This window comes from Pan paniscus, chromosome 6 (genome assembly GCF_029289425.2).
Source record: "Pan paniscus chromosome 6, NHGRI_mPanPan1-v2.0_pri, whole genome shotgun sequence".
In the NCBI taxonomy this organism is placed as follows: domain Eukaryota; kingdom Metazoa; phylum Chordata; class Mammalia; order Primates; family Hominidae; genus Pan; species Pan paniscus.
In genome coordinates this window covers 152786028-152812208 of record NC_073255.2, presented here as the reverse complement: position 1 = coordinate 152812208, position 26181 = coordinate 152786028, and the positions used below count along the sequence as shown (strand labels likewise).

Below are 26181 nucleotides of genomic sequence, written 5' to 3'. Positions count from 1 at the left end.
TACATGTGCACAACGTGCAGGTTTGTTACATATGTATACATGTGCCATGTTGGTGCGCTGCACCCATTAACTCGTCATTTACATTAGGTATACCTCCTAATGCTATCCCTCCCCCTCCCCCAACCCCACAACAGGCCCTGGTGTGTGATGTTCCCCTTCCTGTGTCCAAGTGTTCTCATTGTTCAATTCCCACCTATGAGTGAGAACATGCGGTGTCTAGTTTTTTGTCCTTGCGATAGTTTGCTGAGAATATTTGAGATGTTCTTTCCTTTGCCTGCTGTGTAGGACTATCTCTCCTTCCAACAGCTGACTTAAAATCACTTTCTCTTTCAATATGTTTTTTTAAAACCACTGCTTTTTAATTTCATTGCATGTGTTATGGAGCTTTTGCTTTGCATTGTGAACATTTCAGTTATTTACTCAGGAACCGATATTGTACTGCTGAGGAAGACAGACTCTGTATTCCACTTCTTTCTCTCACTAGCTGAATGGTAATAGGTATGCCATTTAAACTCTCTAAATTTTAGTGGCTTCATCTATATAGTGCGATAGGGATACTAACTAATGGTACCTATCTCCTAAGGTTAAAACAAGGATGGAATAAAATAATATATGTAAATTGTTTAGCATAGTGCCTAGTATCTGTTGCTTAATATTATTATCGTTGTTGTTGCTATAGTTGATATTAATACTGCCCAATAGATTGTAAACTCCTATAACCTTGGGATCACATCTGTGACTTCTTTTGTATTCTTGATATAACACAAGAGTAAGTGCTTCAGTGAGGCTTTTGGAATGAATGGATGAAAAGTAAAAAATGAATTAGTTAATGCATGTTGTAAATTCTGATTCAACATATTCTTCTTAGAACAAGAGATATTTCCCAATTGTAGGTATACAATGTTCTTTGGCATTCAGTTGCATAGTGTGAAAGATCATTCAGATTTGTGAAACTGAAAGTGTTCTTCATAACATATATTTCATAAATGTATACAGATTAAAAAGAATTAATTTAGAACAGTAGGATAATCTAAATAACTACCCTATAAAAATTACCACTGGCATTTTAATGAAATGTTATTTTACAACTTTAAAGCTCATAGCAATATAATTAGTAATATGTGTAATCTTTATTACCAATCTTAATCTTTTTTATATGACTGAAAAATTATTTTATGCTAGTACAATTAAAATAATGCTAAAAATGTCAGCATAACAGAATTAAACTAAAGTAACTACTACAATATTGTACCCCAAACCAGCTAATTTAAATGCAAAATACTTTGTAGAGGCTATTTATCTGGGCTAATGCATGTTAAGGGATTTAAGGAGTAGTTTGTGTAACTGAAATAAAAGGAAAAATAAGCACTGTACAGCAATATTTACTATTGTTTAACATGAGGGAAATATTAAATCGGTTTATATATAGGCCACTTGAGAAAAATGTATTAGAAGCCACAGAATAGCACAGTAAATATAAAGACTACTGCCAGGCAAAACTACGTTCACAGGCTTTTAAAGGGCAGATTTGAAATGCTTAAAGTTGTCCTTACACAAATGATAGTACAATATTAACTATGATAACTAGACTGAAGGTGTAAAATTTTGAAGGTATGTGGTATATTTTGAAAAAGGGATTTTGGCAGACTGGACAGTTGTTTAGCTGACAGATGACAATCGTTGTTAGATTTTTTTCTGAATGCTCCTCTCAAGTCATAATAATGACTATACCACTTTCTCATTATTATAAGGTGAAAATATGAAAGGGTTTAAAAATAAGATTAAAAAAATAAAACTGGGCTCAGGATAAAATAGGGAAGTACAGAAAAGTAGAAAAAAATCATCTAGATTTTCACTACCCATACAGTTTCACACTTAATATTTTGTACATATATTTCTAGTTCCTGCTCTCTTATAATTTTTAGTTTTCTTAAGAACAAAGTTTTGATCATATTCCATAGAATATTTATGTGTAATATAAAGGAATCCAAGTAATACATATTATATACAAATTACTTGTAATAGTGAATCATCTGTATTTTCCTTACGTTATTTTAGGCCCTCATTTTTTAGACCCTCAAAAAATATTGTGGTTTTTATATTTATTCCTAATTTTTAGGGCTACTCATTTAAAAAAACTGGTTAGCATTTAAAATATTTTATTAAAGTTTAAATTACTTCTTAATAATCATAACCCATTAAAATTGTATGTAACTTATGACAGAAGTATGGACGATAGATTTGAGAGAAACTAGGTGCTATAGTGTAGTGTGTTTATTATCCTAGTGCAATTGTGGAAAGGAGAACTCTAATTTCACAGCTGATGCTGCACATTGTATTTGTTTAATTTTGATCTTGTAGGTCCCAGCACACCTGGAAAGTTCTGCAAGGCCTCAACTACAGAAAGCCCAGAGACAGAAAGTAAACTCTTTCATGACCCTTGATCATCAGATCATCAATCCAACTCTTAAATGGTCACAACCTGCAGTGCCAAGTGGTGGGCCTCTTGTGCAGCATGCACACACAACTCTGGACAGTGATGCTGGCCTCACAGAAAACCCACTCACCAAGTTACTAGCTATTGGGAAAGAAGATGACAATGCACAATGGCATGTATGTCTAATGGCTGGTTATAAAAATATATCATCAGTTTTTGAAAAAAACTCTATTAAAGTAATTGAAGTCAACATTTTTACAGTAAACATTCCAATTGCAAATGTAACAAAAGAAATGTGCTTTTAATTAATTAATTATTCTCTATTTATTAACTATATGCATATAAATTCCTATGCATAATAAATTATAAAAATTCATTTTTAATATGCACTTCAAATATGTATTAATGTGAATTAAAATAGACACTAATAGTGGCATGTGTTTAGAAGATTTAGCCCTAATTGTAAATGTTTTCTGATAAATTTAGTTGATATATTTATCAGTAGTTAAATTGTCTTAAATATCCATTAACATAAAACAGACAGAAATTACTTAAATAGCAGTAAATTTTTGCTGTAGAAACTGACTATTAGAATAAGACTAATAATTTTATTGCACTTATATGAAATTATATCTGGATCTTTTAACTTTTGCTTTTCTATACATTCAATTCTATTTTTAATAAATAGTTGGCTACTATTTACTAAATAACCGAAATTTAGAGGTGCTGATCATACAAAATAAATGAGTATTTAGCTTCATGGAGTTTATATTTATTGTGACTTGCTTGTAATGAACCTTCAGAAAATATTGAAGTATGAATAGAACTGGGAAACACTGGTACTAGAAAAAAGACTTCCTTTAATGTTTCAGTATAAAAAACTACATTAATAACTGAGCTTTCTTTTCTTTTTTCCATTAGATTTGTTGATAAAGCTATGGTCCTATGATCTCCCAGGTTTAATCTCCCAATCTACATTCCTGGTGTTTATTGCCGATTTCAGGTCAATGCTTACCATCTATTAAGCCTGTAGCCTCCAGGCACAAAAGGATAATGCTCAGAATCCCATTATTTAAATTCCAAATGGTAGAGAATTTTTTAAAACAAATTTTATGTTAACCTGGAAAAAAGAAAAAAATAAGGATCTGGTAGATTGTTAATAAAAAATAAAACAATAAAAAATGGGACTTTTTGAAATCTAAAACCGAATGTAAATACCTACATGTATATTTACTCAAACTTTACAGTAGTGGATATATAAAAAACTTTCCTAAAAATGAATGTAGAATCAGGTTCTCTATTCAGTCTATGAAGATTGTAAAAATATATATCAGATGAAATAATCTGTTCAGTAAATGTTAGATCTACACACAGTACAATTTATCCTACAACTACTTCTCCCAAAGTTCATTTTCTTGTGTGAAAGGTTGATTTCTAAAGAGAAAAACAAATCTTGAAGGACATGCATATGCCAGTTAATTCTAGGTAAAACCTAGAAATGATTTTATTATATATTTTATAAAATATGTACTCTAAAAAATGAGAATGGATAAGCAACATAGATCAGCTTTCTGCCTTTTATTTACTTTTTTTATTCTTTAAGCACACATCTTACCTTTCCTTTTATCCTAAGTTTGTATATATAAAGAAAATTCACATGCTTTTAGTGGTCTTTGGGTGCTCTCAATCAAATAATCTCATGGCTCAGAAGGGTTGAAAGTCCCAAGAATTGCTCTGGCCTTGGGGCAATGTGAATGAACAATGGCTATAGACAATTTTTTTCTATTTTTTTAAACCATTATATTTTAAATTATGTATACAAAAATATCTCCCAACCATCATTAATGTCCATTTAATCACAGTTTTACTGAGTCTGTAATAGTTTTAATCAGTGTGTGGTCTCTTTGAATTTGGTATGTTTATACATTTTCACATACTGCCATCATTCACAGAGTTACTATCTTTGATAGCTAGGATATACCCTGTGCTGTCGCAATAGTCTAATACTTCTACTGGTTCTTGGAGTCTATGACTCAAGGCAGAAAGTGTATAGTCTTTGGATATAGTCAGTATAGCATAGCTGTGTGGTTTCAGTCCTTAATTTCTCTCACCCATGTGTGTACACATTGTAGAGTTGTTTTGATGCTTGAATTTTAAATTTTTAACACAAGGGCAGAGTGGGAGCTCAGGAGATGGTGTCCGTTGCCATCTTTTTTTTTTTTTCTCCCAAGCCTTTTCCACCTGTGACATCAGGGAGCATTTCATCAATTCAAAGAAGACCCCAGAAATCATAGCTACCACAGGATAAGTCTGAGAACAGCTTTAGATTCAGGATTTGGTAATTGGAATTAGGAGTAACTTGAAGACTGAAAATCTTTAAGATGAAATGTAAAATCAAAAGAAGCATTTTGTAACATGGGTCTTTCTGAGATACAATTCAAACTTCTACCCATAGCACATGGACCCTTCTGCACTTAACCCTTGCACCTGGCTCAGACTTATCCTTCAGTATCCCCATAGAGCTTCATGTTTCAGCTCTATGGGTTTACCACTGGTTCTCATGGTGGCGGGGCTCTCCTTCTTACACCTTTTCTTTACCTCCTGCTTATTTGATCATGACCGTTTGTCTGGATAATTCTAGCTCACCCTTCAAAATTCATTTCAGGTTTCTTGTCTAAGGTGCTTTCCCTGGTGCTGCTCTGTCTGGGCTTAGCGCCTGTTATCTGAGTTTTCATAGCAACGCTGATATCACATGGATAACAATTGCACTTTTCATGGCATTCTCACAGCACATGCTACATTTTAATTATGCCTTTTTTCTTTTTCTTATCTTTTGGTCTGTTAATTCCTTGATGAAAATACAATACCTTATTCACATTTTAATATCTAGCTCCTAAAATGAATTTCTGCCAATTAATAATCAGTGCATATTTTTGGCAAATTTATAAGTTAATAATGAGTACCCTTATTTCAATAATATTTCTCTACTTGCTGTTATTAGTACAGTGATACTTTAAGTAATATGGTATAATTTGAGAAGAACCATTAGAAAAGTGAAATCAAGGTATTCTAGAAAATCAGAAAGAAGATAAATTTTTTCAGTGTGAGGTCTCAGGAAATTCTGTAAGTGATAATACTTGAATTGGGTGTTGAAAGACGTACATCAACAGCAAAGATGACAGAAGATAATTTTTTTGAGTAGAGAATGCTGTAAGCTAAGGGCAGAGTAGACAAGCATAAGCGGGTTTGAGAGTGATAACAATTTGGTACAAATAAGTGACTGAGGTTAGAAAGGAGGATTAGGGTGGGGCTACAAGACTTAAATGCAGATCTGGGAACTTAGAACATGATTCCAAGGTAGTGGGGGACTGTATCAATTAGATCTGCATTAGGAACATGCAAGAGAAAATAACTTCCCATGATTTAACTAAATGAGAGTTACAAATTTTTCTCCCATAATAATCTTATATTATCTCATATAATCTTATACAATTATGTCTTATAATTATTAACAACATAGAATATTAACAGTGATATTAACAACAAAAATAAGAGAGTATTCATTTAGTCTTTATTTTATGTCAGGTGGTATTTTAAATTAATTTTTTAAACAGCACTATGGTTTACTATTATCTCCTTTTTTTGTTTTTGTTTTTGTTTTGTCTTTGTTTTGAGACAAGTCTCCCTCTGTTGCCCAGGCTGGAGTGCAGTGGCACAATCTTGGCTCACTATAACTTCCACCACCCGGGTTCAAGAGATTGTCGTGCCTCAGCCTCCCAGGTAGCTGGGACTACAGGCACAAGCCACCACACCCAGCTAATTTTTGTATTTTTAGTAGAGACGGAGTTTCGCCGTATTGGCCAGGGTGGTCTTGAACTCCTGACCTCAAGTGATTCACCTGCCTCGGCCTCCCAAAGTGCTGGGATTGCAGGGATGAGCCACCATGCCCAGCCCCTATTATCTCCATTTTTAAAACAGGGCAACTCCCATGAAAAGTAGGTCAGAAGTAGGTAGTCAGAGGCTGTTGTAGTTCTCTGTGATGTCAACATAGATCAGTTCTTCCTCTTTCTTCTTCACTATGTGACTTTTATCTTAATGGGCTTCATGTGATCACAAGAGGGCTGCTTCACCTCTCAGGCCCTCAAACCAGATGGACAGTAGAGAGATAAGCAAGGAGAATGCTTTCATGCGGAAAGGAAAAATTTTGCAGAAATTCACAAGAGACTTATGCTTATGACTTAGTCAAAACTGTGTCACATGGCCACATTTAGCTGATGTAAAGCTGAACAAATGCATTTTTCTTCTGAGCATATTGTTTCATCAAAAACAGTAGTAAGAAAGAAGAAGAAAATTGATATTTACTACACAACTCTCAATGGATCTGCTGTGGGAACAAGTTTTTGAGTACAAAAGTATCATAAAGCAATGCTTCAGAAACATTTAAATGGCGGTTGAGAGGGAAAGAATTGAGGTTAAGTTTCATGCTACATGAACAGATGACAGAATATTACAGTGCAATTGAGTTATAGCCTGAATCAGGAAAGTTGGTGGTAGAGAGAATAAAAGAAATGAACTCAGGGGTAATGTTGATGCGTCTCAGTGTCATATTGTATATGAAAGTGAAGGTGGAAGATGAGTTTGGTCCAATTTTGAGATTTTTGAGCCTTTACAGGATGAATAACATACATAGATGAAGGGACTGTTAAGAGAAGTATGGTAGTTAGAAGGAGTGTAGAGTTTGGCATGAAAGTGATGATGAGTTAACTTAGAAGACAACCAGGAGAAGAGGTTCAAAGGACAAATGAAAATAAAAAATCTATTTCTCAAAAAAGAACTTAGAACGGTCAATAAGATTTCATTTATTTCTTCATTCAGACAGCTGTCATTGCCACATGCTCAGGGAACAAACTGCACATCCTATATAATCTATACCATATAGGAGCTTCAGGTTGAGGGCAAGAGAAAAAATTAACAAATAATTATAATATTATATAAAAAGACTTAGAGGAAAATGACTAGTAGGGCATTTAGCCAGATGGGATAGCATGAGCGCAGAATAGAGATGGGAAGCAGTGTGAAATGAATAGAAAAGAAGGCAGATGGTGGTAAAAGATGACATCAAAGAAGTAAGTAATCAGCAAATTACAGAGAGGCTAGTACTCCATGTTAAACAGTATCAAGTCACTGTAGGGTTGAAACTTGGGACCTAGGGTGACATAATCAGATTTGACTCTAGATCACTTTGTCAGCTATATAGAGGGAGAAGTCTGGAGTCAGGGATAGGGAACAGCTGGGAGTCTATTTCTATTGTGCGGTGTGAGAAAGTGAGACTCTCCCTTAAAACATGTTGAACTGTGGTATCAGTGAGATCATCACGTGGAGATGTTGGTGACAGCTAGATATCCAAATCTGCTGGACTGGAGGAAGAGATTTGAGAGTTGTCAGCATACGGATGGTCTTTGAAATCTTGAATGAGAAATAAATCCCCTTGAGAACCTGAATACAGTGAGGAGAGTGAGTGATAGCTAAAGATACTCTTTTGAAGATGACCAACATTTAAGGGATGGTTAGAAGAGAAAGCCCATAAAAGTAAAGTAAAAAGATAACTGGGAGAGTGCAATGTCATTGATGCCAAAGAAAGAATTAGTTTAAAGAAGGAGGGAGTGATTCACACACCCAAATATAGCAGATGAGTCTAGTAAAATAAGAACTGATCAATATCTGTTGAACTTGGCAAAGAGTGAATAAAAATAACAACAAAAGGGATGTCAGTAGGATGGTGAGCAGAAGCCATTCTATTTTGAATTCAGAGTTAATAGAAGGTGGAGAGATTGACTACCTGGGATGTTTGGGATAGTTGGACAGAAAGGTAACAGAGCAAAGGCATAATGGGTCATAAAATAAAAATTGTTCAGGTGATCTGCCAGTGTTTAGACTGGATCTAAAACAAAGGCTGCATTTGATGAGTAAGATCATGGATTTTAAGATTTCAGAAATGAAGCATTTTAGATGATGACAAGACCCAAGGCATGGCTTTAAGTATAAGTAAAGAGAAGTCTAAACTTAGGTTTATTTGCTGAACTATCAGATTTAGAGAGTGCTGAGTTAAAATATTCAACTGCAAGTGTTGATTTACTTTTCCACAGAATTCTGACAGTTGTATATATTTTTAGGTGCATACGTGTTCATGATCACTTGGTATTATTTTTCCTTTAGATAACCTTGAATTTTATATTGCTTAATATGAATACCACTACTGTGGATTTCCTTTTGGTTATATTTATGATACCTTTTTTAACCTTGTTTCAGCTTTTTCTGTTGTTTACTTTTAAGTGTGTCTCTTATAGACAAAATATTACAAAACCTTTTAAAAATCCAATTCAAGAGAGAGTTTCTTAATCAGTATGTTAACTCATTTATATTCTTGTACTTACTTTACTATTAGGATTTAACAGTTACAATTTCTTATGTTTTAAGTTACTATGCTTTCCGTTTCTTTGCCCTCTTTTTTCTATCTTCCATTGGTCAGTTTTTATCTTCTTTTCTGTTTGTTACTTCTAATATTTTAAGAGTCATCATTATGTTTTTTTCTACATCTATATCCTTGTTTAACATTATATATGACATACTCTTAAGTAAAAATCTACCTTAGTATGGTCTCATCTCCTTGTTGTCACCCACCTTTCTGAATTGATATTTATAGAATTTATCTATGTATAGAATTCATGTATATATATGTACTTATCTATAGAAATACATATGTAATTATTATGCATGTATGTCTCTCTCTACATATATCTAGAGTTACTTAGATCACAAACATTTTACTGTTCTTTACTCATTCTTTTGTTTTGTATCAGTTTCATGGTTTTATTTATCTTCTGACTGGAGTACTCCTTAAACTGTTTTTAAAAGGTATTTTTGCCTTAAAGTTTCTGAGTTTTTATATCCAAAAAGAATTTAATTTCATCCACATACTTAAAAGGTACTTTGTTGGCTATAAATATGTAGGTTCAAAGTTCTTTACCTTTAATATTTCTAGTATTATCCCATTTTCTTCTTGCACTCAGTGTTGTTAAAAAGTTTTGTTCTTTTGTAAACCTTTATTTTCACATATCTGAAAATATATAAATGTTTTCCTTTGTCCTTGAATCTTATACTTTCTATGCCTATTATCTCCATTTTTACTTTTGTCAAGCAATTTGCTCTTTCTTTGTATTCTTATGATCTTAATTTATTATTTTGAGGATGCTTACTTGCAGGTTTGTAATTCTTATTTTGTCTGATCTATTAATTCTGTTTCATCTGATACAAAATGGTGTGTTTATTGTCTTTTTAAAATAACAAATGGATTCTTGGGTTTTTAATTATGGAGATACTTAGAAGTTGTGAAGGTTTTAGGCTGGATTTTAGATTTTAACATCCATTAAGATAATGGTAAAACTGAAATTAGGGAAAAAAGTAGTCATGTAGGTAGATGACAGAAATGAGGGATAGTAGTGTTAAAGGCAAAGGCACAGCCTCCAAAGGAGGATGTTTCTCATGTAACAAAGAAAAGTTTCTTTCTGGAATAAGGGAAACCTTATTCTTTATAGTCATGTTTTATAGTCAACATGAAAAATTAAACAGACCGTGTCATTTATGACGTAAGCTTCCAGAGAGAAAATAGATGAATGACTTATGTGTAACTTTTACTGAATCCACTCCAAGTATCCAAATGAAAAGCACTCCTCATAAATTATGTTTAGCAATCTTCTTTCCTCAAATCTTCTTCACATCTGTTCAGTACAAGGTTTTTGACCGTTTAGTGGTAGAATATGAGTAAAATATCACAAAATAAAAATTCAAGTTTAATAACAATCAATAATTTACTTAAAGAATTTCAGAGACTGGACCAAACAAAAGAAACAAAATATGCACATGTATTAACCTAGCTTCTTTAAAGATCTCTGTGCACAAGGATTTAACATCTGACCATGGCTAGAGCTACACCCTCCACTGTATTACCCATGAACCACGTGTCTATTTGAATTTAAAGTTAGTCCAAATTCAGTAACTTATTTATTTATATTTTTTGGAGATGGGGTCTCACTCTGTCACCTGGGCTGGAGTGCAGTGGTGCAATCTCTGCTCACTGTAGACTCTGCCTCCGGGGTTCACGTGATTCTCCCACCTCAGCCTCCCAAGTAGCTGGGACTACAGGCACACACCACCATGCCTGGCTAATTTTTGTATTTTTCAGTAGAGACAGGGTTTCATCATGTTGGCCAGGCTGGTCTAGAACTCCTGACCTCAAGTGATCTGCATGCCTCAGGCTCCCAAAGTGCTGGGATTGCAGGTGTGAGCCACTGCACCCGGCCAAATTCAGTAACATTTAAAAAAATTAAATGAAATTAAAATTTCAGCTTCGCAGTTACACTAACCACATTTCATGTATTTAGTAGTCATATGAGGGCATGTGGTTAGTTGTTACTATTAATACATTGGTCATTTCAGATGTAGGACATTCCCATCATTGCAGAAATTTCTACTGGATACCACTGGCCTTGAGGATTCTGTGATGTCAGTTTCTTGCATACTTTTCCACTTCATCTCTAACCGCTCTTGCCTTTGCGCACTCTGCTCTATTCCCATTAGTGCTCATTCTTTCTCAAACATGTTGAACTTGTTCCTACTTTAGGTGTTTCTTATTGTTTTCCCAAGGATGACCCTTTCCCATGTTAATCTTATGTCTGTTCAAATGTCAGTAAATCTTCTCTGATGCACTTTATAAAATAACAACCATTTTCATCAAGCCGTATCCTCTACCTGCTTTAATTTCCTCAGCCCACTATTTGTTATTAAGCTGTTTATGGGTCTGTTTCCTTAAGACTTTGAGCTGCATAAAAGGAAGAATTTCCTGCTGTTGGCTATGGTAGCTCCAGTTCTAACCACAAGATCTCACAGTAAACATTGCTTAATTAATATTTGTTAAGATATGAATAGTGTTCCATATTTTTTGGAGTATCTTAGTAGAATTCTCCGAACACTCAATTCTCTTAAGTTCCTAGATATCTTGCTTTGAAGATAACATCAATAGAATTATAAAATATTTTTCCATATCTATCAGAGTGTACTCCTGACTGTATCTGCATATATCATGGGAAATTCACTGTACTGTAGTTATATAAATAAAACATTCACAATATCTTTGAGTTTATATCACATTTAAAAATTTAAATGGAATATGATGGAAGCAAAGAGAGCTAGAGCTAGAGCAGAGAGAGAGAAAGAGAGAGAGAGAAGCAACCATTTTTTTAAACATATAAACTTTAAAAATCTCCCCTAGCTAAACTACAGAAGGGAAGGAAAGTTTCTATTTTAGAAAAGAACTGAGAAAGGAAATAGAAAGCCAATGAGATTTGGACTATAGAGCCAAATTTCTAGGATGTCAGTCCTTCCTCCACCACTCACTCACTATATAATCTGGGACAAATTATTGAATTTTTTTCTCTCAGTTTCCTTTTCTATATAGCAAAGTACTCATTTCATTGAGTGATTATAAGTGTTAAATGAATGATGTATGTAAAGCACTTAGAAGCATGCCTGGTACATCTCATGCACTATAAAAGTGATTTTTATTGTTACTATTTAAAATGTTCATAATTATTGCTGTTTTTGTTATTGCTATTGCTATTACCTATTATTATTGGTCTTTAGAGAAGGTAGGATGAAATGTTTCCATCTCTTCTATATCTACAGGAATGTACTGGGTAATATTTAACCATGAATATTTAGATATCCACATGTAAGATGCAATCAGAACATTTTAAAAGAAAAATAAAGTTTGTAGAAAGTAATCTCTGTACATATTAACTATAGGGACCCTATCTGCCTTGAGATATTTCATGATAACCGCTCTATTTTTGTAGATACTGATTTCCAAGAGACTAGCCCAGGGTGATTTGTCAAGTTGTCACCTGTCAGCCTTTGGACACAAATGCAAGAAAAAGCAACAGACCAAAGATTGTCAGGATTCCTGCATTTTCAATGCTAAAGTAATCTGTGTTTATTTATATATATATATATATATATATATAAAATTGAGGTTTTATATATATGTATATATAACCTCAATTTAAATTGTCTAAAAACTTTTAAAGATTGCTAGAAGTTTTCTCTCTGTTTTCAGACTGAAGCACAACTTTTATCATTATGTACAATATTCTAAATGTATTATATTTTGCTAGATGGAGGACGTTATTGAGGATATAATCGGTATGGAATCAAGTTTTAAAGAGGAAGGAGCAGACTCTCCTCTGCTAATACAAAGAACAGTAAGTGCTTTCAGACCCAAGAAGGTCATTAAAACGGAAATGAATACACTCTGATAATAAAAAAATTTGATTAGCAACTGGTGCTTTTTTCTGCACTTTTTAAACAGACAAGATAAAAGATGAATACTAGAAAATATTTATTGGTGCAGAAAAAAAGGTTATCTAATGGTTGAAGAATATAGTGCTTGTACTAATCTCTCTCTCTGTCTCTGTGTCTATCTAATCCTATATACATGCATCTAACTATATATCTAATTTGCTAGCATTTTCTGTAAGGAATTTAATCTTTAGATTTTCTATTTTAAGCACAGCAAGTAATCAAACACTCTTAAAAGGTCATGACTAAATTTTGACTATTTTACCATGACTAATACAGCTTTCCGATTTAGAGGCTCTATACCTTTGTAGAAGAAAGAAAATATTACAACAATGAAAAATATAAATTTACTTCTAAGCCAATAGCCAGAGGTTAAAGTCAAATTGAAAAAGATAGAACAGGCCTCACCCTCCTTTAAAGTATGTAGAAAGACTTCTATGTTGAAATCAGTACAAATTCCTGCAATATGAAGAGATAGTGTATTATCTCCTATTTTCTTGCTATGCACCTTCTGATTGTTCATTTATGAATCATAAAAATGTTATCTGTAAAGGGTGTGTAAGCTCTTTCAACATATTTTGAAGGATTATTGTTTGTTTGTTTACAGTTTACAATCTTTTAGAGAACAGGAGAAAAAAGAATCTCAAAGATCGCAATTGAATTGTTACTTTAAATATTTAATTTAAAAAAAGTGAATTCTGACTATATTGAGTTGTGGACTATTCATCTATAAGTCAATAGGCTAGACTACATTATGATGGATGTTTTCAATTTAGGGCCTAGAAAAAAAATGGTGGAAGCATCCCTTTTTTCTGTATCAATTCTTAAGTAGACTATCTAATGAGAGAAGTGTCTCTTTCTCCTTTTCTCTAGTATGCAGGACCTCCACATAGTGCTAGTCAAGTCACCAATACTAACTCTACCTGCTAAATATCAGATGAGGTTTCAAATCTGTTTTTTGTTGCAGGATTTTTTTTCAGTTTTCATTTTTTTAAATATAGAATGATGACTCTACCTTTTTTCTCTTCAGATTTCAAGTAGCATAGTGACATGAAAACTAATTCTCTAGATACATTTGATATTAATGCTAATATCTCCCTTTCTAATTTCACAGCATGAGGATCCTATTTTCTTAACCAATATTCAACTTCTGAGCTTGAGGAAATGATATTAATTTCCTGCAGTCTTCTCTTCTTTGTACATGGTACTTACTTCATTGAAATTGTATACTGAAACATTCTCTGTCAAATTATCTACTTGTTTTGTAGAGTCTTTGTAGAATGGTTTACTCAGTAAAAAATTGGTGATGAATTTCATTGGGAATATGCGTTTGATATACACAATGTACTTTTACATAGATGGATACTACTGGCCTAAGTGTATTTACATAAAGAAATATCTGCTGTTAACTAACCAAAGATAATTGATAATTTAGATCCACATGTAAAACAAAGCAGTTCAATTAACCAAATATTTACTGAATACTTATTATATGTAAAGCATAATATTCACACAATATGAGACTGCAAGTTGAGTGAGGCACAATTCACATGTCAAGAGATGACAATATAATGGGGTAGCACAATGAGTTGTACCTGAGAGAGGGCGGGAAAGAATGTGGAACTTGGGTCAAACCCATTTCTAGTCCAGACATTGTGCAAATCACGTAACCTGCCTTTGCTTTGGTATCTATTTCTGTATTATGGGAATAATGAAAAATATTGGTCTCTGAAGGCTGTTTTAATTGATATCTTATAGACTACATGTGTTCATTTTGAATGCTAGTCAGAGATTTGATCTGCAGCTCAAATGAAGGAGAAACCATGAGAAAGTGAGAATTTTTGGAAGTCCTTTAGAAAGAGGTGATGTTTGAAATATAGTTATGAAGTACTGTATAGTTAAGATTTTAAGAGATAGACATGAAGGCAGAAAAGTAGCAAGTTAAGAGAACAACATAAGGCAAGAAGTGAGAAAAAAGAGAATGTACAAGAATAGCTGGTAGAATAGGGGTAGGAAACTCTGAAGGATTTTTATAGTTTATGTAGATAAAAGCAAAGACTTGTTAGATTCAGAAAAAAGCTTTGAGTAAGTATATTAGCCAGTGAACTTTTGGTTGCAGGTGGTTAACCTGACTCATAAGGGGCTTAAGCATGAAAGGAATTTATTGGTTCATGCCATCTAAAAATCCCTAAGTAATATTGTATGTGGGCATCCCTTTGTAAATTTGTCTCTGTTTTCTTCTGTGCTGGCTTTATTCTCAGCCATTGAACAGACACTGTCATAGCCTATTCCCAGCCATGCATACACTTTTTTCTTGCTAACCTAGTTTTTTTTCAGACATCCATTCCTTCACAAGAAAGAGGAAGTTTCTGATTAATTTAAACCAATTCTGGTGGCCCCATTTCCCTTGCCAGAGATTGTTTTAAGAATGGGCTTGTGCTGCAATTCTGGCAAGTTGAGCAGGATACTGAGACCTGCTTGGAAGTTTTCTTCAGTCTGTAATTTCAAGAAAGAGAAGGCTTTTTGCTTCTCCATGATTTATGGGGCTTCTGTAGCCTTTTTTTTCCCCCAAAAGGTAGATAAAGTGAGGAAAAACAAAAGAAACAAAGGGAAAGAGAAAATCAACAGATATGGAACGAAATGCTGCTTATATGCCCCTGGAGAATTATTTTGCCTATGGATATGTAAGGTTTTTTTTTTTCTTTATTTTATAAGCCAATTATATCAGGATTTTCTGATTCTCAAAAACAAATGCACCCTAATGGAAACATTCAGTTAGTATGGGATACCTAAGAGGAAGTGTTTTTCTTCTTAGTTCCAGTTAAAGCTCTGGGATAATGGAGCAGCTTCTGTCACATATCTATTTCTAAGCCAATGTCTCTGGGTCTTGGGCCTACCCTAGAGCTGTGGCTTGAACAGCCCTCCACAACAAATTGCCCAGACTAAGAGTGAGAACCAAGAAAGCAGTAGTCGTTACCCAAGCAAATGTGAATGGATTCTAGTCAGGCTAAATTAACAGATGTTTATTAAAATAAGCTTCAAAAATGAGAATATTTACCAATAATTATTATTATGTTTACCTACTATATGACATGGGTTGTCTGCGTTAGTCCATTTTACATTTCTATAAAGGAATACCTAAGGCTGGGTACTTTTTAAAGAAAAGGGGATTATTTGCCTCATGGCTCTGCAGACTGTATACGTGAAGCATTACCCTGGTATCTGCTTCTGGTGAGGGCCTCAGGAAGCTTTTAGTCATGGCAGAAAGGAAGGGGAGCCAGAGTGGCACATGGTGAGAGAGGGAGCAAGAGAGAGGGGAGAAGTTGCCATGCTCTTTTAAATAACTAGCTCCTATGTGAATAATTGTCCTAGTTCATTATCTAAAGCTAGCCCTACCATTTGTGTCTGGGATCCCTTCCAAAGGACTTTTCTTCTCTAAATAGCTCCTCCTTCTAGATCATGAATATATGCTGATCTACTGGATTATAAATATCAGCATTTATCAGTCTTTAATAACACTCACTAAAAGCAAACCTAACCAAACAGCACCCTTTAAACGCATTTCCTCTCTGGCTACTAGGCTATTTCATGACTCCTTTACATACAGACACAAAAAAACTCACTGCCCCCATTTTCTCCCTGCCTCGACTTCCTTCCCTCTCATTCTCTCCTCCCCAATAGGGCTTTTGTCCTCACAATTCTAAAAGGGCTCTGAAAACCAATCAACAGCAAACCAATAGCAAGCCAATCAATAGCAATCAATAGCAAACTAATCCAGTAGCAAATTCTCCATTGTCACCTGACTTGGCTCCTCAGTGGCATTTGACATGGTTGACCACTTCCTTCTTCTTGAAGAGCTATCTGGGGTTCTGTGGATTCTCTGATTTTTCACTCATTTTACTGGTTCTTTTTCTTCTCACAGATGTCTAAATTCTGGAGTGTCCTAAGGCTCAGTCTTTGGTCCTCTTTTCTCATATATCAATATATGTCCTATAGGTAACATCAACACATCTCTAGCCTAGTTCAATCCCCTATATGCCAGACTTATATATTCTACTGCTTACTTGATATCTTTTGTGGTTCTAACAGGTATCTTAAACATAGCATGGCTGAAAAGAAGTCCTTCCTCCAAAACCTGCTTTTAGTTGATGTGAAAGAAACAAACAAAAATGGTCATTCTTTGCTTTTCTCTCTCTTACACCCATACTCACATCTATCAATATGTTTTTGTAATCCACATCCAAGATTTCCAGAATCTCACAGGTTCCTATCATGTCCTCTTGTAAAACAGGTTCCATCATCTCTCCCTACAGCCACAGGCTCTGACCTAGCTTTCCTGCTACATTTTGTTCCCTTACAGCTGTTCTTCACAGAGGAGCCAGAATAATCTTCCTAAAGAAATAATCAGATCCTGTTTCTCCTTGCTTAACATTTTATTAACTTTCTGAAATATTCAGAATATAATCCAGACACTTTATTATAGTCAGCACTTCCCTTTGACTTCAGGTTCTGGATTCAATGGCATCCTTTCTCCTCCTTAAACATGACAGGAATATTATCATCTTACAACCATTGCACTTCCTTTGCTTAGTTTGGAATGCTTTTGTCTCAAATCTTTGCATGGTTACCTCTTTATGATTCAGATCTTTAGTCAATGTCAGCTTGTCAAAGGGGCCTTTCACAATTACCCTAACTCCATGACTCCTCAAATCAATGTCTTATTTTATTGACCCTCTGACTTATGAGTAGTTTAACACAAATGATCTTCTTTATTACTGCATTTACCTATTTATTCTATGCTTCCCCCTGTAGAATGCAAACCCCTTGAAGACAGGGATTTTGTCTGTCTCATTTACTGCTGTGTCTCTGGAGCCTAAAACAGTAGCCTGTTTTGTTGTTATTAGTACCCAGCATACTGACTAACACATCACAGGTGCTCAGCAAATGCATGTTAAATAAATGACTAAAATTCACACATAGTATTGAAATAATTGTTTTCATTATAATTCCTATTCAGGAATACTTTATTCTTGTTGCAGTAGCATGGTACTACTGCAACAAGAATAAAGACAACAATAATAATAGCTATCATGCATTGGTTACTTACTAGGTGACAAGAATTATGCAAAATACTTTTAGTGAAAAACTACATTTAATTTCACAACAAACCTATGAGATAGAGACTGTTATTGCCTATTAAAATTTTACAAATGAGGAAAGAAGCTTAGAGAGTTCAGTAACTTGCCCAAGTTCATATAGTTAATGAATGGCAAAGTAGGGCCTTGAATCCAGCCCTGCATGAAACCAGTGCAACTACCCTACCCATTCTGCTGTGCCAGCGGTCTCAGGGAAGTAGCCATTTCATAGAACTATAGAATCCTATGATTTGAAGGGGTCTGAGACAGATCTTATCATCTGGCACACTCCAGCTGAATGATTGCTTAGCCTCTGAGTTTAGATCTGTGTATTATTTACACCCATTGGTCTTAGTTTCACCCCTTTCTTTCAGAGACGTGGTTGTGCATAGTAACTCATTTCTTTTAACATATATAGGTATTTTTTCAATCAAGTGTCTGTAAATGCTGGTGGCATTTGGTAGTCTAAGTAAACTGTTATAGTTCAAGATCATTCCAGAGACGAGGAATGAGTAAATATTAACAACCCCCTGTGCTTGGTTGGAACTTGAAAGGACTGCATAACATCAGTGAGCAAGCTTTTGTCAATCACAATCTAGACAAGATTAGTCTTAAAGTCCAAAGAAGAACCAAAGTTCACTTTAGTGTAGAAGTTGCCACACAGTTCTCTTGGTTATTGTTTGCAAGTTTAAGGAAAAGAAAATGATGAAGGAGAAAGAGAAAACCATTGCTATTGTGAAGGTTATAGACACTTCAAAGTTAAAACTGGTGAGCAAGTATATTTTGGAATTCTTTCAGTGTTTGGAGATGAAACCACCTTAAATACTGAATTTAAACTTTATAAACTTATAGTCAATAAAATAAGGTATGTAAACATTGAGCTTTGAAACGCATAAAATATATTCTGCTGTATTGACAAGCGTGCTTACTTACAAGATTATTTTTAGTGCTCTGGACTATAGTAAAAAATTATAGCAGTATATTTAGTAAAAAATATTCAAACTCCTGTTTATTATTACTTTTTAATCAAAAGATGAGGGTTTCAAACTTATTGTTGCAGTGTTTACATAAAATTAATTGTTTTTATTTATTACTAAATAGGTCATATGTATATAATATGCATGATGCAAAAGTATTTATAAATTATCATTCTTTGTTTTGTATTTTATCTTTTCTATTATTGTATATAGTCACATATTGTATTTCCAGATAATCTGCCACTATATGTATAAACCAGCTCACCAAGGACAGGGTATATCCTATTCCAGCTCAACACATTATATTTACATATGTCATAATAGGACAAAAATAATAACAGCAATAACACAGTGGGATTTCTCTATTCAGTGCATGTCATTTAAACTGTATACCTCTGCTTTAGTAGCAAAGAAAACAAATTTAGAGGAATATTAATGGTGTGTGTCCTGAAACTATAAAGACCTTGTTTATTGCATCTACATTAATAAACACCCAAAAGGAAAGACAATAATCTTTCAAACGCCAATTTTTTGTGTGCATTGTGCACTCTAGGCTCTCCTACAGTGATCCTCTTTATACATGAAGTTTGTTTTCCTTTTATGTCTACAATTATTCTATCTAATCTTTTGCCATGTTAGGGTCACAATGAATGTTTTCACAAAAAAACACAATATAGGATCCAAACAACTCAAAATACTCCCTCAGTTTCCCTTGACACTCATATTAAATATATGATAGTGCACAGACACATATGTGTAAGGTATTTTTTTCCTTTTGTTATCTCTACTAATAAATTATCTGGAAATATAATATGTGACTATATATAAGACTTTTTTACATTTTTGTATTTATAATGAAATTATCTAGGACATTATATATATATGTATATGTATATGTATATACACGTATATATGCCAAAGATTCTTAGCTTTACATATATAATCCATTTTCAGGAACATGGTAAATACATACTATAATGCCTTTTCTCTTGCTGAGTGAATAAAAATGGAGAAAGATAAAACAATTAATTTAAATTCAATTAGAAAATGTATTGCAAGTTTGTTAGCCCCATGTTATTAGGGTGAAAGGAAAAATAAACCAGGCTGGCCTGAGTAGGAGTGCTGAAGAGGGCTTTCCCAAAGTTGAGCCTTAGATTTGGATGCTTATTGAAGGAATGGGGACATTGGTAGTGCAGAAAACAGCAGTGGGAAAGAATAAAACTGAGAAAAATTAAATCCAATGCCTTGTAACTTTTTTTAGCACTCAAAACACTTAAGACTAAAAGTTTTAAAGGCAAGGCCCTTCTACCTATAGGGTAGATAATAAAGAATCCAGACATTGTGTTAGACATTCCTTGGTTTGAATCCAAGCTCTCTACTTCTTTATAAAGCTATATGATCATGAAATGATGATTTCATTTCTTAGAGCTTTAATTATTTTATGTTTAAAATGACAATTATAATACTAGAGTTGCTGTAAAGATTACTTGAGATATAGTTATTTAAATTATTATTATGAAATATGCTTGGTTTAGTACCTGGTATGTAATAAATACTCAGCTGTCTATGACATAGCATGTATGTTAGGATCATGCTTGTATTTTATTATCTTCTTAAAAAAATTCCCCATATATAAATTCACAGATTCCTTGCAGTAACATTCTTCCCCCTCACACCCTCCCTCCTGCTAGGGTTTGAAGTCTATTGTTGAGAGCCATGGGCACAGTATGTTTACATGTGGTGGTAAGAAATCTTTCATCTTGAGAGTAGTGGGAAATAATGTCGAATAGAGAAAGTGGGGCCATGCAGCAAGATTTTGAAAACTAAACGCAAGAATTTGGGCTTAATACATGAGTTAAGGCAGAAAGATTTTAGATTTCAGATTTTTTGACTGGGAGAAAGCAGAAGGAAGTTGTATTTTTAAACTATGAGTTAGTCTGGGAGGGGTAGTGGTAGTTAATTGAGAGAGATGAAGAAATACTAGTGGCGGGGAACATAATTTAGGCTTAGGGCTGTGAGGATCTTGAAATATGAGAATAGGGAAGAATTTTCAAACTGAGAAATAGCTCTTAAAAAAAGTCATATCTGAGTGATAGATCAGATATAAAATATGAAGAGGGAAGAGGCCAAAACAGTAGAAAAAGCATATGTGGAATTCAGGTCAGGTTATTTATGTTGTCCTGTATTTGTCCTGATAAGAATAGATGGATATATGAACATTTTCAGAGGTTAATTTTACTTAGATGTTTCTACAATAATTTTGGACCCAGATTTTATTTTCTTATAGAGCAGCACTTATTTTAAACAAAGACAAAGCTATATTTTTCTAGGGTTATGAAAACATGTATTGTCTCAAAAATATGTTGCCAATGCACTGAATTTGAATAAAAGTTTCACTGTCTTTTCTTCCAGACTTAAAATTGCAATTTGGAGACATTAGTAACTTCAACTAAAAAAAAAAAGGCGCTATTTTGATAAAATGTGAGACAAATGCACACGATTCCTTATCCTAACAGTAAGCAAATGTGTAATGGAAACTTTGATCCATAAGCATTCCATTTAGAGGATAAGGGTATATGGTAAACAGTGTTTCACAATTTTGTATAGAATCATTCTACATGTAATTAAATCAGCATCTTTACACAGTAGTAGAGTAGGAGATTAAGAGTAACAAATTTGATGAACAGAATCAGAATATCTAAGCCTGAAGAGGCAGGAAAAATTCCCTTTAAGAAGCTATTACCGTGGTAGAATTTTTGTAGGTAAGAAATATTATGTCAAACTATTTACTGGTCTTATCCAAAAAAGTTTATGAAACATATACCTTATGTGTAGAATTACTTTCATATCAACATCAGTTAAAACTTAATTAATTTAAAACTATACAGAAAACTCCAGTTAGGCATTTAAAAAGAAAATCTGGCAGCATTGTGTAATTGTTACTGTCATTTCTACAGTTGTTACCACACTTGACAACAATGGCCTTATCTGTTCTTTCTCCTTTGCTAGTCTACCATGCATTGGGCTAAGAAAACATAATCAACTTGTTTTTCTTAGTTGTTTTTAACTTTGTATATATAAAGGATATCAAGCTGTGTGTGACATTTTGTAACTTAAATGTTTTCTCTTAATACTATATTCTCTTTGAAGAGATAGACTGATACTGTAAACATAGCACTTTTCTTCTCTTACCTTGTTAACTTGGCTAGAATTTCAAATACAAAGTTGAATGTCAAAAGGAATGATTTTGATGGGAATAATTAATTAGGATGTTTGCCTTAAAGTTTCAGACATATTATTTATCAAATTACCAAAATTCTATTCCTAATAAACTGAGTTTTATAATAAATGGGATTAACTTTTATCAAATGCTTTTTTCTGAATTTGTTGAGATGATCATAGATTCTTTTTCTCTTTTAAATTATAAAATACACTTATGGGAAATCAAACTTGATGGTGGCAAATTATCTTATTTATAGCTTTTGAATTCAAAGTGTTAATAATATTTTGCTAAATATTTATAATAATGAGTGAAATGGGCCTATAATTTTTCCTCCTCTAATGTCTTTGTATGATTTTGGTGTCAGTGAATTGGGACATATTCCCACTTGCCTTTAAAGTTGTTTGGAAGCATTTTTACAAAATGGCATGATATATTTCTTGAAAATATGATACTTTTCCCCATAAAAGTATCTAGTTCAGATATTTTCCTTGTGAAGTATGTTTAAAGTTTCTTTTGATTCTTCAGTAATCATAATACATTTACCACTATTAATTACTTCTTCAGTCAGTAATTACATTTACTAAGTAATATTTTTCTAGAAAATTTTGCATTTTGTCTAAGCATTTACAATCAATGGCAAATTTTGTCAACTGTGAACATAGATCATTTCACTTATTTATTTCCAATATGGGTAGCTTTTGTTACTTTTTTTTGCCTAATTATTCTGGCTAAAACTTACAATGCTATGTTGAAGAGAAGTAGTGAAAATAGGCATCCTTATCTTGCTCCCTGTTGGTAGTATATCCCATTATGTTTTTATATTGGGGTAAAATATAAGTAACATAAAATTTACCATTCTAAACATTTTTAAGTGTACAATTTAAAGGCATTAAGTACATTCATAATGTGTAACCATCACCACTATCCATTTCCTAAACTTTATCAATATCCCAAACAAAAACTCTGTACTCATTAAACAATAGCTCCCCTTATCTCTGAATCTCCAGATCCTGATAACCTTTGGTCCACTTTCTGTCTCTATGAATTTCACTATTCTAGGTACCTCATACAAGTAAAATAATACAATATATATCCTATTGTGTTTGGCTTATTTCACTTAGCATAATTTTTTCAAGTTTCACCCATGTTGCAGCATTCATCAGAATTTCATTCCCTTTTAAGCCTATTCCATTATGTGTATACACCACATTTTGTTTAACTATTCATCTGTTGATGGACATTTGACTATTGTAAATAATGCTAATATGAACACTGGTGTACAATTATCTGTTTAAGTCCCTGCTTTCAATTCTTTTGGATACATACTTAGAAGTGAAATTACTGGATCATATGTTAATTCTATGCTTACCTTCTGAGGAACTTCCATACTTCTTTCCACAATGGCTGCACCATTTCACATTCCCACCAGCACTCCTCAATTTTTCTTTTGATATTAGCCATCCTAATGAGACTGAAGTATTACATGGTAGCTTTGATTTGTATTTTCCTAATGACTAGTGATATTGGGCATCTTTTCATGTGCTTATGGGCCATTTGTATATATCTTAATTGGAGAAATGTCTATTCAAGTCTTTTGCCCATTTTGAAAATTGGGTTGTCATTCTAAGCAAACTATCACAAGGACAGAAAACCAAACACTGCATGTTCTCACTCAGAAGTGGGAGTTGAACAATGAGATCACATGGACACAGGGTGGGGAATATCAAACACCGGGGCTGGTCGGGGAGAGGGGGACTGGGGGAGGGATAGCATTAGGAGAAATACCTAAAGTAAATGACAAGTTTATGGGTGCAGCAAACCAACATGGCACATGTATACCTATGTAACAACCTGCACGTTGTGCATATGTACCCTAGAACTTAAAGTATAATAAAATAAATAAATGAAATTGGGTTGTTAGTTTTTGTTGTTGAGTTTAAGATTTGTTTTTATGTATATATTCTGGATCTTAATCTCTTAAGAAATACATGATCTGCTAGTAGCTTCTCCCCCTGTGAGGGTTGTTTTATAGATTTTTTTCTTATGTTTATGTATTTGATCCATTTTGAGTTGATTTTTGTATGTGGTGTTAGGTAAACATCTAACTTCATTCTTTTGCATGATGATAGCCAGTTTTTCCAACACCATTTGTTGAAAAGAATTCCTTTCCCCACTGAGTGGTCTTGGCACCTTTGTCAAAAATCATTTGACCATAAAATAGAGAGTTTATTTCTGGACTTGCTATTATACTCCCTAGGTCTATATATCTTATTGTCAGACTCACACTAGCACAGATTTAGATAACTGCAGCTTTGTAATAAGTTTTGAAATCTAGAAGTGTGAGTGCTCCAACTTTGTTCTTTCACAAGATTGTTTTGATTCTGCAGGGTCCCTTGAGATTTCATGCGAATTTAAAATGCATTTTTCTATTTCTTTAAAAAATGCAGTTGGAATTTGATAAAAATTGTATTGAGTTTTAGACTGCTTTAGATAGTATTGCAATGTTACAATATTATTTCTTTTCATCCGTGAACGCAAAATGCCTTTCCACTTATTTATGATTTCTTTCATTTCATTCAGCAGTATTTTTTAGTTTTCAGTGTATAAGCCTTTCGCTTCTCGGGTTAAGTTTATTCCTAAGTATTTCATTCCTTTTGATGCTATTTAAATGGAATAGTTTTCTTAATTTCTTTTTCAGTTTGTTCATGGTTCATGTGTAGAAATGCAACTGATTTTTGAGCTAATAAATGAATTCAGCTAAGCTGCAGTACATAAAATCAGCACAGTTTGATGGTGTATGTGCGTGTGTGCATGTGTGTGTGTAAGTGTAGAATCTTAGGGAGGGTTTTCTTAATATGAGATCGTGTCAACAGTTAGCAGAGATCATTTCATTTATTCCTTTCCAATATGGATAGCTTTTGTTACTTTTTCTTGCCTAGTTATTCTCACCTAAATTTACAATACTGTGTTGAATAGAAGTAGTGAAAACAGGCATCCTTATCTTGCTCCTAAGCTTAGTGGAGAAGCTTATTACCTTTTAAATCTAATGTACTGTTGTTACTTTCTCCTTTCATTTGAAATGTTATTCATTTAATCAGTTTTGCCAGAAGCATGTCAATCTTGTTAATTTTTTTTCAAACAAAAACAAGCTTTGGTTTATGAATCTATCATTGTATTGTTTTGTTCTTCACTGATTTATGGCCTTATTATATTATCTATTCTAGTTTATTTGGATTTATTTGGTTATTTCCCCTTTTTTTAAAAGAATGATGGTTAATTTATATAATTCAAAAATGAATCTATTTTTATCATTTATTATTTAAGGCTATGAATTTTCTTTAAAGCATTGTTTTGCCATATTCTAGACATTTTTACATGTGTTTTATCTTTGTTGTATTTTAAAATTCCAGTATGATTTCATCTTAAACTTTGAGGTTTTTAACAATTTTCTAAAATTTCAAAATATTTTGGCAATCACTCTATGAAATGTGTTGAGGGTTTCTTTTGACTGAGCACCTAGTCAGTTTTTGTATATGTTCCATATGTACTTGAGAAAACTGTATTCACTATTTCTTCATGTGAAACTATATACAAGTCTATTGGGCTGAGATTTAACATTTATTGTTCCAGTCTTCTGTAGCATTACTGATTATTTTTGTCTGCTTGACTTTTCAAAAATGAAGAGATGTGTGTTAAAGTCTTCCACTATTTTGGTGTATTTATTCATTTCCCCTCGTAGTTCTAAACATTTTGTTTCACATATCTGGAGGTTACTTTATTAGGAGCACACATGCTTGTAATTGTTATACCTTTTAGGAATAGTGACTCATTATCCCTAATAATTTTTTAAGCGTGAAAGCCCTTTTTCTGATATTAATATAGCTACATCAGTTTCCCCATGGATATCATCTGCTGGATATGTCTTTTTCCATTCTTTAAGTTTTAATCTTTATGTGTCCTTTTACTGTGTGGATATGTCTCTTGTAAGATACTTGT

At 33.3% G+C, this 26181-nt stretch overlaps 1 protein-coding gene across 2 annotated transcripts in view; it reads left to right on the top strand.

Moving 5' to 3' along the window:
- TFEC (transcription factor EC) overlaps positions 1 to 26181 on the top strand; it is a 177100-nt gene that overhangs the window by 125290 nt on the left and 25629 nt on the right. For both annotated transcript variants that reach the window (XM_055115330.1, XM_003808658.4), the window contains 2 exons: positions 2362 to 2613; positions 12667 to 12753. In XM_055115330.1, the coding sequence (XP_054971305.1) occupies positions 2362 to 2613; positions 12667 to 12753 (339 nt within the window). The remainder of the gene's footprint in view (positions 1 to 2361; positions 2614 to 12666; positions 12754 to 26181) is intronic.